At 46.3% G+C, this 12,213-nt stretch overlaps 1 protein-coding gene across 1 annotated transcript; it reads left to right on the forward strand.

The window, feature by feature from the left end:
- The first annotated feature begins 3,410 nt into the window (after positions 1-3,410).
- LOC119164315 (transmembrane protein 45B) lies at positions 3,411-11,646 on the forward strand. The gene is made up of 2 exons (XM_037416484.2): positions 3,411-3,628; positions 10,698-11,646. Exon 2 carries the CDS (start codon positions 10,759-10,761, stop codon positions 11,578-11,580), a length of 822 nt encoding a protein of 273 aa, XP_037272381.2. The 5' UTR covers positions 3,411-3,628; positions 10,698-10,758; the 3' UTR covers positions 11,581-11,646.
- The last annotated feature ends 567 nt before the right edge of the window (positions 11,647-12,213 follow it).

Raw genomic sequence — 12,213 nt, forward strand, 5'->3', positions numbered from 1 at the left:
GTGAGCTTCTTGTGGTTTTGTACATGTATTTTGTACATGTGGTTTTGTACATGTGGGTTTGTACATGGTTTTGTGCATGTATTTATGCTTGCGTCGCACCCGTCGTCATTCCACTTGTTACTACCGTAATACAATCAAGTCCATACAATTCAGTCAAATCAGTTGGTATAATAGACTAAGGACAACAGAAGAACGCCTCAGGTGAATGCATGCAGAACTACACGAATCTGAAGTTTCTTTCTTCGCCCATGTGAGACTATTGATACTTCTTCGCAGACACGCAGAGTAATTATTAAGACACGCAAAGAATTCTTCGCAGAGTAAGAGAAAAAGGAAGAGTTCGTGACGTGCGTGATGACCGCCTCTATCGTGGGTGCCATCCTTATTTGGTGTACCACAAGTACCATCCGCCAGCGAACGTGCAGGGGTTATCCTCTTTCGTTGGTCTTGAGGCGTGGTTTGCTAAAAAATCAAGGACCTGGCAAGCTTCTTCCTTCAATCCAACGTCGCTTCATAAAAGTAGGAAGCCCATCAAAATGAAATGCGGCAATGCAAAAGATGTTTCACTTATTTCAGTGTGCTGCAACTGTCAATTGAAAGCAAGCGAGCATCGCATGACATCTATATTTCGAGGCAAGCACTCCAACGCACGTTCTGTAACGCCTAAATGCGTTGAACTTGGGCATACACATGATGCCGAAGCGATGAAGTGCACACACGGGCAATCTATACGATCAGAGGTACGAAGCTCGCTTTACCTGCAGGGCGCGAATGGCCCTGGCGATTTTCGCCTTAGCATTTGCATTCTCCATCGATTTCTCCCTTCTTGTACATTGAAGTGTTTTATTACGCATGATTGATTGCTCTGTTGACGGTTGTCTTTCGTTCGTATATACTGCAAATGGGAATACATGCGTGTCCATTTTCTCATTGTACAACGAAAGGCCAAAGCGAGGCCTCCGAGATGGCTTCGGTAATCGCGGAGACCAACGGCAAGAAAAACCTGATTGTGGTCATGATAATTTTGTGATTTATCTGAATGTCGCACGTTTTCGCATTTCCTAGTTGAAGCTGGTACTTGGAACCTTCAAAGCCCTGCGTGCGTAATGCTGTGTGATGGCGACAACTTCAGATTATGGGGGGTCGCGGCGTCTGAGATGCTAACCGCGCGCGTCACCTGTATAAAGTTGCAAATCGCACATTGAGGTCAGAGGGTCTGTTAAGCTTCATAATTGAAGTTATCACGTTTCTCTGTGAAGGCTACTCAAAGCAATAACAGGGGACCTATATTATCACACTCACTCATGCGAACGGCTGTGGAAAACGCGAGGAATTCACAACCGCCTTCGCATACCCAACACGTTCACAACCACCTCTATGCAGCGCTCTCACTATTCTGCTTTGCGAAAGTTGCGGAAATCAATAAAACTGAAGTTGTTTACGTCTGTCGCAAGTGACAACGCAATAATAACGTAAACTGAGTTCTTTTTTTTTTTTTTTTTTTTTTTTGCAGAGCACGGAGTTGTTGCGTCTTCTTGCTTTTTCCGTCGCTCAGGCGAGTTAACCAGCAAGCACATCACGGCGCTTCGATGACATGTCCGACTAGCGGAGAGAAATTTTTAGCTCCTTTTCTGAGTGTTCAATGCGCAAATACACACATTATTTAGCTCAGTTGTTGTTTCGTACACTGTATTTATAGTTGCACTTGATTGCGCCAGAAACTGTGCTGGGGAGTCGGGCTTTGCACAACTGAAAACTTCGTCGACAGATGGCGCTGTGTGTCCGCAAAACTTCAGAGTCAGGCGTTTATGGGAAGCTAAAACAATGAAAAACATGCGTATCGGTTAGACGTTAAAGGCAAACCGCTATCCGGTAACACGTTAACGTGAAAAAGTATACATACAAGCTAAAAGCCCATATTATCGTGGTCGCCGGTGAATGCTTTTTTTCTTAATATGCGCCTTCATGATCTTTCAACATTGCGAAATGTTGAACACATGTTTTTCACGGAAAAACAGATGTTTTTCAACACACATGTTTTTCACGGTCCCATCGTTTTCTTGCCTATTGCGATCAGTAACGATTTGCCCAGGTGAGCTAGACAAGAGTGTCTGTTATGAAAAGCTGTTCCGGTGAGGCCCCATGCGGTGACCGCGTGTTGGTGCTTAACCGTGGAAAGGAAGTTCTGTATTTTCGAACTGTCGTCATAATTTCCGTCATTTGGAAGGTCGGCATCGGTATGTTTGTTAAGGTGTGATGTGAATTTCATTTGATCAATTATCACATGTAGAATATGGGAAAATTCTTTCAGAATGGCAGCGTTAAAGACATTTTGATCAAACCTGCTCCCTCTATCCATCCTTCACTTCCCCTGGCCCACGCAAGATAACCTCCGTAACTTCGGCAAAACGGCTGATTGGGCAAGTTTGTGACTTATGATTGCTTGAAATGCAGGCGCCTAACGTGGAAAAGAAAAGATGAGACACGGACAAGCGCTTGTACATGTCCTAGCTGTCCTTGTCTCCGTCACGTGCTTGCATTTCAAGCAATCGTAACTTCGGCCCTATATTCGAGGTGAGACTGATACTCCTACTCCAAATGCTTACGCCTCTCTCTCTCTCTCTCTCTCTCTCTCTCTCTCACACACACACACACACAGACACACACACACGCACACACACACACACACACACACACACACACACACACACACACACACACACACACACACACACACACACACACACACACACACACACACACACACACACACACACACACACACACACACACACACACACACACACACACACACACACATTGGAGGCCCCGCCGCGCTGGTCTAGTGGCTAAGGTACTCGGCTGCTGACCCGCAGGTTGCGGGACCGGATTCCGGCTGCGGCGGCTGAATTTCCGATGGAGACGGAAACGCTGTAGGCCCGTAAGCTCAGATTTGGCTGTACATTAAAGAACCCCAGGTGGTCAAAATTTCCGGAGCCCTCCACTAAGGCGCCTTTCATAATCATATGATGGTTTCGGGACGTTAAACCAAGATATTGATCAATCATCAATCAATCAAGACACTATAGAACCGCGATATTGACAAAATGCGACTGCTGAGGAGACTGAAATGCACAAAAGTACGTTAAAAGTAAATCGGTGACAAAAAGACACGCACAAACCCATGCTGTCATGGACTTTGCAGTTGTGCAGAAAGTCATTTTGACGAATTAGTACGTATATCATTCAGTTGAGCACAGTAGTTGTGTAAAAACGAACTTAGTGTCATGTCGTCAGCGACGGTGAACTACTCGATGGCCAGGGTTCACGAAGTGTTTGTCTGACGACGGCCCGATTTGAAGAGTCGCTCAGCGGCTGCAGCTTTCGTTGAAGGGCACCGAGGCTCGTGAAAAGATCAAGACATATACGCGCTATCTAGTGGACGTCAATGCACTTCCTTCGACAACGCCCGTCTTAACGGAAGCGGCTTCGTTCGATATTGTTGAATTAACGAATGAGGTACAGCAGTCGGACAATACGAGTTGCTAACGAACAGAAAACCGTCAGAGGTGGTGATTCCTACGTCACTTCTTTCTAAACTCAACCATACGGAAAATATCACCTAAATGTAAGTACAGTCATGTCGAATGAGACTGGGGCCATCTTTTTCACGGAAATCGCTTGAGTGGAGAGCTATCAACCGTGATGAATAGATAGATAGATAGATAGATAGATAGATAGATAGATAGATAGATAGATAGATAGATAGATAGATAGATAGATAGATAGATAGATAGATAGATACATCCTGTAATTGTCGCAGAAAAAACGAATAGCGAGGAGCCATTGCCAAGTGTCTCTATCATGCGTCATTCGCTGTAGAGAAACAAAATATATGCGTGTAAAAAGTGTGCACATAAACAATATTAATATATGTTGGGGTTAAATGTACCAAAGCCATCATATCAGTATGATCAGTAGAGACGCCGTAGTGGAGGGTTCCAGAAATTCAGGCCTCCTAGTGTTCTTTCACATGCACCTGAATCGAAGCACACAAATCTGAAGCACTTACGCCTCCATCGAAAATGCAGCGGACACCGCTATGATTCGATCCCGTGACCTGCGGATAAACGTCAGACTCTGAATGGATGAATGGATTGATGTATCCGGCTGCGTCCTTTAGATTGGGTGGTGGCTCACGCCACCTAAACATAATGTTATGTACTATTGTTTTCCAGACACGCAGCGCCACCTATCAACGCAGTTTTAAGTAGCGCAAAGCCCGACTCCTTTGCACAGTTTACTGCGCAACCGGTTGCAACTAGTGCATGCGAAACAACGATTGAGCGAAGTATTAGGCGTGTTTGCCCATTGAACACTCAGAAAAAGGTCTACGAATTCATTTCTGCTAGTCTGACGCATCACTGGACAGCCATGAATTGTTTGCTGCTTCACACGCCGGAACTACGACGAAAACAGGAACAAGTGGAACAGTTCCGTGCTCTAAAAAAAAAAAGACCCCAGCCAACGCTTCTGTTGCGTTGTGAATTGCCAGGGACGTAAAAGATTTCAGTTTTACTGATTTTCGCAGATTTCTCGAAGCAGAACGGCGAGAGCGCTGAATACGGGCGGTTGCGATCATGTTGGGTAAGCGAATTACTCGCATTCTCTGCAGCCGGTCGCATGAGAAAGTGTGATAATGTAAGTCTCCTGTTATTGCTTTGAGTAGCCTTGACGAACAACCGTGGTAAGTTTGATTATGAAGCTTAGCAGAGCCTCTGACCGCAGTTCGCACCGTGCAACAGTATATAAACAGGTGACGCGCGCGAAAAACATCGCACGCGCCGCAACCACCCATAATCTGAAGTTTTCCCGCCACACGAACGTAGGGCTTTGAAAACTCTAATTCCCGGCTTTGAATAGGACATACAAACACGTAGGTCACACGGGTAAATCACAGAATGATCGCGACCTTAATCAAGTTTTTCTTGCCGTTGGTACCCACGGTCCTGAGCTATCTCGGAGGCCTTGGTTTTGCCTTTCGTTTTACGCCGAGAAAGTGTACAAATGAAATACAATCGTCTACAGAACATTCTAGCACAAGTAATAAAACAGTTGAACGCACAGGAAGAGAGAGATCAATAAAGAATGCAACAGCAAAGGCGAAAATCGCCAGGGTCATTCGTGCCAGATAAAGCGAGCTTTGTACGACTCATCGTAAGATAGATTGCTCGTGTATGCACTTCATCGCTTTGGCATCATCTATATTCCCAAGGCTAACGCATTTAGGTGTTACAGAATGCGCGTCGCAGTGCTTGCCTAGAACTTGATACCAAGCGATACTCACTTGCAACTCGCCGAAATTAGTGAAACACTTTGCATTGCACCTGCAATTTGTTTTCATGAGCTTTCTATTTTCATGAAGCGAGGTTGGATTGAAGCAAGTTTGCCAGGTGCTTCATTATCAGGAAACTGCACTTCAAGACCAACAAAAAAGAAGGGCCTTTGCCCGAGCACTTGTGGACGGCTCTCTTTGCACTACCCATTTATGGCCGGCGCGGCGATGGGGGCGCTGGTGGCAGTGTTTTTCACAGCGCCACCTGGTTAGCGTCTGACGTCTATCAGCAGCCGGAAGAGGTTGATACGGAAGAGGTTCACTGATGGTGCTTCACGTAAGCTCACCTAAAGAAACACTAGTGCTTCTGAAATCTGTCAGTTATTTGATAATAAACGATTATGTTATGTGATGACAGATTTTATGAGGTCATGTGACATATAAGCCGCACGTCGTAATGCCGCAACACTGAGCAACAGGAAGTGTTGGAGAAGAATGACACCGGTGCCTCTAAGGAGCATTGATTTTTTGGGCTTGTGGGCATTACGTCACCGAACACTTAAGCACGCACAAAGAAAGAGAAAAAGAGGTGATGACAACACAAGCACTTACTTCCAACTTATCATTTATCCACGAAAGTGAATAATATGAACACTTCCTTCATGACGTCACAAAACCAGTCTCTAAAAATTTTTTTACAAAGTGCGTAACGCCCAAAAAGTATTCCTTGGCGGCTTAGGCGTGCGCATGGTGGGGCGGGGCCCGACCACCGGCTTTTTTAGTCTTGTCAGGACTGCTGCATGTCTTTGCTGAGTCGTACCGGCCTTGTAATTCTTGATGTGCAGGCTTATGGCCATGTAGGTTTTTTAAATATTGGTAATCGAGATTCCACGATGCTGGATCCCAAGAAATGTTTACTTCTAACATTTACAAACAGCGGGTAAAAAAGGCCGGTTGTCCTCACAAGCAAGATATCCGTCCATTTTGAAAAGACGCAGGTGGTCTTAAGAAGCAGGCTATCCCCCTGTTTATATTTATGCGTCCATTGAGAAGCTTTTTGTCTTTTTGAACTCGACACTTCAGGAGGTAGAGGATTACTTTGCGCCACCTAAAGAAAACAAGGGGTGCCGCCTGCTTGAGGACAGAGGTGGGGGTGTGTGTCTCTCTAAAGCCCCCCCCCCCCAAAAAAAATTCCTCCCCCTCCCCCTTCGTCCTTTTCCACCATAACATGAAACATAGTCGAAGCATAGATAAGCTCATAATTGATTGATTTGTGGGGTTTAACGTCCCAAAACCACCATATGATTATGAGAGACGCCGTAGTGGAGGGCTCCGGAAATTTCGACCACCTGGGGTTCTTTAACGTGCACCCAAATCTGAGCACACGGGCCTACAACATTTCCGCCTCCATCGGAAATGCAGCCGCCGCAGCCGGGAATCGAACCCGTGACCTGCGGGTCAGCAGCCGAGTACCTTAGCCACTAGACCACCGCGGCGGGGCATAGATAAGCTCATCGATAAGGTCCACACCTTCCTGTCCCCTTGATGAAACTACCTTCTCGTATGCTTCATAAGATGGGAACAGAGAAAAGGACTTTGTCCGGTGACATGTGTCCCAGGGTGCCATGCGCTCTGAGGAAGCTGCTTCATTAAAAGATGAAGCGGACCATCTTCAAGTACCTTCACGCAGAATACATAGGTGAAATCAAGAATATCTCATTTTTTCACTGATTGCACTGAATGTAGAGGACGTAACCGAATCAGAAATAAACATGCCGATCTAATTCCTTGCATTCAGATTACACGGCACGTGCAATCAACACATAGAGCTGGTTTGTCGGTGGAAGTGTTCACAACACGCGGAGTCCGTTTTCGCCAGTGATTGCTCCGATTTGGGTCTCTTAGGTCTGTTCCAGAAACTTCGAAATAACATTTATGTAGGTTGGTCGAAGCGTGTAGATATTTCAGTAAGAAGTATTCGATGTCCTAGCGATATGTTGCAGTACTTTGAAGAACGTTGTTCGGACACTCCAGCGTTTGACCGATTATTTTGCCTCTAATATTGTCTTCCATTTGGCACTCAATCACAAAGATGCCTAATTGAAGTGTTCTAAATCACTAGTTTCTTCGCATTCGCGAATGGGATGTAAACTGGTAAAGAACGCTTCTCAATGCTTTGGAGAAGCACATGTGGTATACACAAGCGCAGTTCAAAAATTATTTTAACTGTATTTTTAAAATGCAGAGCCATATTTTCGACACTTCATTACGGCTGGATCAAATGAAGTGATTTCAAGTACGAATTTATTCATCGTTTGTGAAGGCGTTGCGTGATTGGGACGACGGCTGCACCAAGTAAATGGAGGATCAGTTTCAGTTATATTCAATCGTGGCAGATGCTGAAGTGATGACGTCACTCCAAGATAATTCTCTCTGGTGTCACAAAATGAGCAGATCAGCCGAGAAGTACATTCGTCATGCAGTGTAGTTCAGGTTGAGGTGAAGACGCTGTTTCTGCAGTCCTGTAGATGATCAAAGATGGCGAGCTTGTTCGTACAAGTTCTGATTCTTTTGGCACGTTGAGAACCTTGCCTTCTGATTTTCCCGCATGGGATCTTGGGATGGCCATCGACTGTCTCCGTTGGAGTACAGGCTCGTCCCATCTTAATGTGAACACGTGGCGTTGTTGGCGGTGCTACCGGGAGTGCCAGCACATCCAGCGCGGCCACCATCGAAGCGAAACGGCGCAGGCGCCCAAGGGTGCTTGGTATCATGCAGTTTCCTAAAAATAACTAGAGGGGCCTCTGTCGCTGCGATCGTTCCCCGACCGTGGGAATAATGGGTAGTACACACCCTTGCCTAGTCTTCGTACTTGCGGGCGGCGAATCGTACTTACGGCTTCGTCTATTGCGGCGTTTCGGTTTTGTTTTGAAAGAAATACTCAATCCTTTTTAACTTCGTGACCTGGTTTGGAAAGGTAAGTCTAAAAGAATAAGGTGGTGAAGCACAATTGCTGAACATTTGCCGATGTTCGTTTCGTGAGGAAACAGCTCCAAGCCACACAAACACACACGGAGCCAAAAGCAGGCCAGAAGTACGAAGATTAGAGAAATGTGTGCGCTACCCATCGTTCCCACACTCGAAGAAGCACCGTGCGTTGCAGCTCCCGTAGACACTAGCGCCAGAGTTCCCTCTAGTGTATATTAGGTAAATATGCTTGCTATTTTCTCCTACTATGCTGGAGTGCACCGTTCCTACTTGACTATGAAATACGGCGAGAGTGGCGCGTTCTATTGCGCATGCGCCGCCGCAAAGGATGCACTGGCGCGCCTCGTAGCACTGGCACGTTGTGACGTGTTCGCCTTTACATAAATAGGACCGTTGCCAGCTATTTACAGCGATAGCCACGAGTATGAGGACAGACCGCTTGTGGAATAAATGCGAAGGGTTTAACCACTAGCTTGCGGATCTTTCTCACAATGATTGATGTTAGACATCTGTGCAGGTCAATGTAGACATATCACCAGCAAAGGCTGCTTCATCATACCAGAAACGCTCTGCATTACATATTGAGAAATATGTCACGACTGAAGCGTACCTAATACGCTATAGTATATTACCTCCATCTGATTGCTTGCGGTATGCATACTGAATCATTATATTTTACATATCTTTGCCGTATGTTTCCGCAAGACTTTGACATGCACACACTGAATTTTCATTATAGCCCCGCCGTGGTGGTCTAGCGGCTAAGGTACTCGGCTGCTGATCCGCAGGTCGCGGGATTGAATCCCGGCTGTGGCGGCTGCATTTCCGATGGAGGCGGAAATGTTGTAGGCCTGTGTGCTCAGATTTGGGTGTACGTTAAAGAACTCCAGGTGGTCGAAATTTCCGGAGTCCTCCTCTACGGCGTCTTTCATAATCATATGGTGGCTTTAGGACCTTAAACCCTACATATCAACCAATCAATTATCATTATAGTTTCAAAAGGATCCAGAAGGAACATTGAAAATAATGATTTTATAAAAAGTGACCAGACTAAACACGCTGAAAGGAAATCTGTGAGGTCTTGATTTGGACAACGAAATGCAGTTTTCTTTATTTTAAATATGCTTGCCATGAATGTATTGTCCGGTCCCTTTAAAACGCAGACATTATTCCGTAATACGTGTTGTCGGCTGACTGCAGAAGATTGTAAATCTTTTCGTGTACGCCTGGAAGGCAGGTGGTGACTTACACCATCTGTGAGAAGGAACCACTCACATCTGACTTGGTTCGATACACCATGTGATGCGTCCTGTTCTCATACCTGATCCCCACACGTCGTACTGCAGAATTCTCTTTCCAGCTTCCGCATACCTCCTTCACGATCAGTCCTCTGCGTTTCCCATTCAGAGAGCCACTTTCAGGGTCGCCACTCAGTCAGAATCGCTGAATTCAGACCGCCAAGGAAACTATGGTAGTGCTTTAGTTTTATTCCTGGGTAAAGAGAACATTTCAAGGTGGGCTACGTTACAACCGGCTATCTTATGAACATGATATTAGTGCTGAAGAAGCACAGCCAAAATCACAATTGATCTCTGTGTCATAGAAATCGGTACAACATCAAAGTGAACCGTGTACATCATATATGCATGCAAAAGGCTAGTGGAGTAGTACACAGGCCGCTCGCAATTCACTTTAAACCTTCATAGTAGCTGAATTAGTCAACATACACCACGACACAGCACATAATTAGTCCCGCGCAAAGGCGACATCAACAAGCACCAAATCAACACTCGTTGGAAGCGCCGTCATTTGAGGAGAGAAACGCCAAGGTGTGCGCTACTTTATAGTAATTGCGCAAGCTAAGTCTGTTTTCAGGCACATTCATCACAGTGCGTCAAAAACGTGAGAGCCAGATTTTGTATCTTGAGCCGCAAACGTGGAAAAACATTCCGTTTTAGTCATACCAAATGCTCCATGTACCCAGAGGGAGTGGCAATGGCGGAGACCAGGTGGACTGACGGGCTAGATTGTAACTTTTGTTACGCTGACACTACCAAGGCGCTGTCTGTCAGTGGTCGATGCTGTCGTGAAGCGATACTTCAGCGCTCGCATAAGGCGACACCAGACGACGCACTTGTAGATTTTCGTGCTTGTGCGTTGGTACCGTAGTGGGCCGGCACCTATTGTCGCAGACCCCGAGGTCAGGGATTTGGTTCCCATGTTATTCAAGTTAACGAAGCTTTTTTCTTTGTCATTCGTTGTGCGCATTATACCACCGTCACTTCAAGGGCAGATGTGAAACATAAAACACCCATGTTAAAGAAAAAAAACTAGACAGTATTATCACTATTGCTTGTCTTTCGTTCAATTACAGGACAAGTGAGAAGCACGAGTTGCCTCCGGTGTCAACGCAATCTAGCAACCTGTAATCCACAATGGAGACCTTTGCGGGTCACGCATTGCCCGGGGGCTTCTTCGTCCTTTTCGGAACATGGTGGACCTTCGCGGCGTGGCTCAACTACGTCCGAAGCAAGCAGAACAAGCAACGGTACCTTTGTCATTGCACGTACGCGGTGCCCTGTCTCCCCGAGAAATTCAGCGTCGAAGGCGTCGTCAAGATCATCGGCGCATGCGCATGCATTGCCAGAGAGTACCCCGCAACTTTCGGAGGCGACCAATCCGTTTATGCGGAGAGCTTACAACACCAGACTATGTACGCATTTTACCTTCTCAACGGTGTCGTAGACATCATGTACAAGGCCGGGTTCCCGTTCCCACGGAACGTGGACTACGTGGCACTGCTGCTGGCCAGTGTCTCCGAGGGCCTGCTGTTCTACTTACACCTGCACGGAAGGGCGCGCCTCGACGTCATGGTGCACACACTCTTGGTGTACAGCATGCTTGCCATGGTGGCCTGCATCGTAGCCGAAATGTGTCGACCCCGAAGCGTCCTGCTGTCCCTGGGCCGAGCTTACTTTTGCCTGCTGCACGGGACGTGGCTATGGCAGGTCGGCTTCATCCTTCACAATCCGCTGCCCGATTACAAACCCTGGGATGTTGACAGCCCCATGAGCACGATGCTGGCCGCCAGCGTTTTCGCGTGGCACCTGATGGCCCTGCTGGTCTACGTTGGTGCGTTGGGAGCTGTGGCGTGGGTGGTGAAGCGAACTAGCTGCGGGTTGGGCCGTGACTTCGACTTCGCCGATGAAGAAGATGATAATTTCAGCGAAGAGTTTCGAAAGCGGCGACACACGTGAATCTTATCAGAAGGGTAACGGCGCATGGGCGTCGGCAGAGAGTCGCAAATACAGTGCTTGCCCTCACCCCCTGTGTTTTTTTTGCGAACACATAATACGTATTGTGTATTTTTGTGTGAAAAACGAGTTCTTCATTTTTGTTTCTTCTCGGCAAACTTGATAAAGTTAGTTAAGTCGGTCACTGCGAGAAAGGGCCAGAAGAAACTATGATTTATTGCTTAATTGATTGATTGATTGATTGATTGATTGCATGACGTGCTTTTGGACTGAAGAGTTAGTGTAAGTTATTTAGCTTCATCTAAGACGATCAGAAGAAAGGAGGATGTGGGATACGTAACTTCAGTCGTGAATAATGACCAATGAATGTTTCCTAGAAAAAAAGAGGTCATTATTTCGTACTTTTGCATAAGTCTTTTGAAAGCTAAGCTAAAGTTGACTGAAAACTCTCCTAATTCAAAGTTGGTACGTACAAAATAAATAATAAATTTAAAATAAATATTTCTCCGTGGCAACTGGTGCCTGAATTCGGGTCTCCTTGGTCCCCCTGTCCGTAAGCCAGGGATCTGACCACTTGGCCACGCTTGCCGAGTGTGTGCTGAATATTTTTAACGAACCCCCCAACAAATAGCCATC

The sequence above is a fragment of the Rhipicephalus microplus genome, chromosome 8, assembly GCF_043290135.1.
Source record: "Rhipicephalus microplus isolate Deutch F79 chromosome 8, USDA_Rmic, whole genome shotgun sequence".
In the NCBI taxonomy this organism is placed as follows: domain Eukaryota; kingdom Metazoa; phylum Arthropoda; class Arachnida; order Ixodida; family Ixodidae; genus Rhipicephalus; species Rhipicephalus microplus.

Bases quoted from the DNA above. Each gene is read 5' to 3' on its own strand.
- LOC119164315 (XM_037416484.2), top strand. From the start codon at position 10,759: ATGGAGACCTTTGCGGGTCACGCATTGCCCGGGGGCTTCTTCGTCCTT.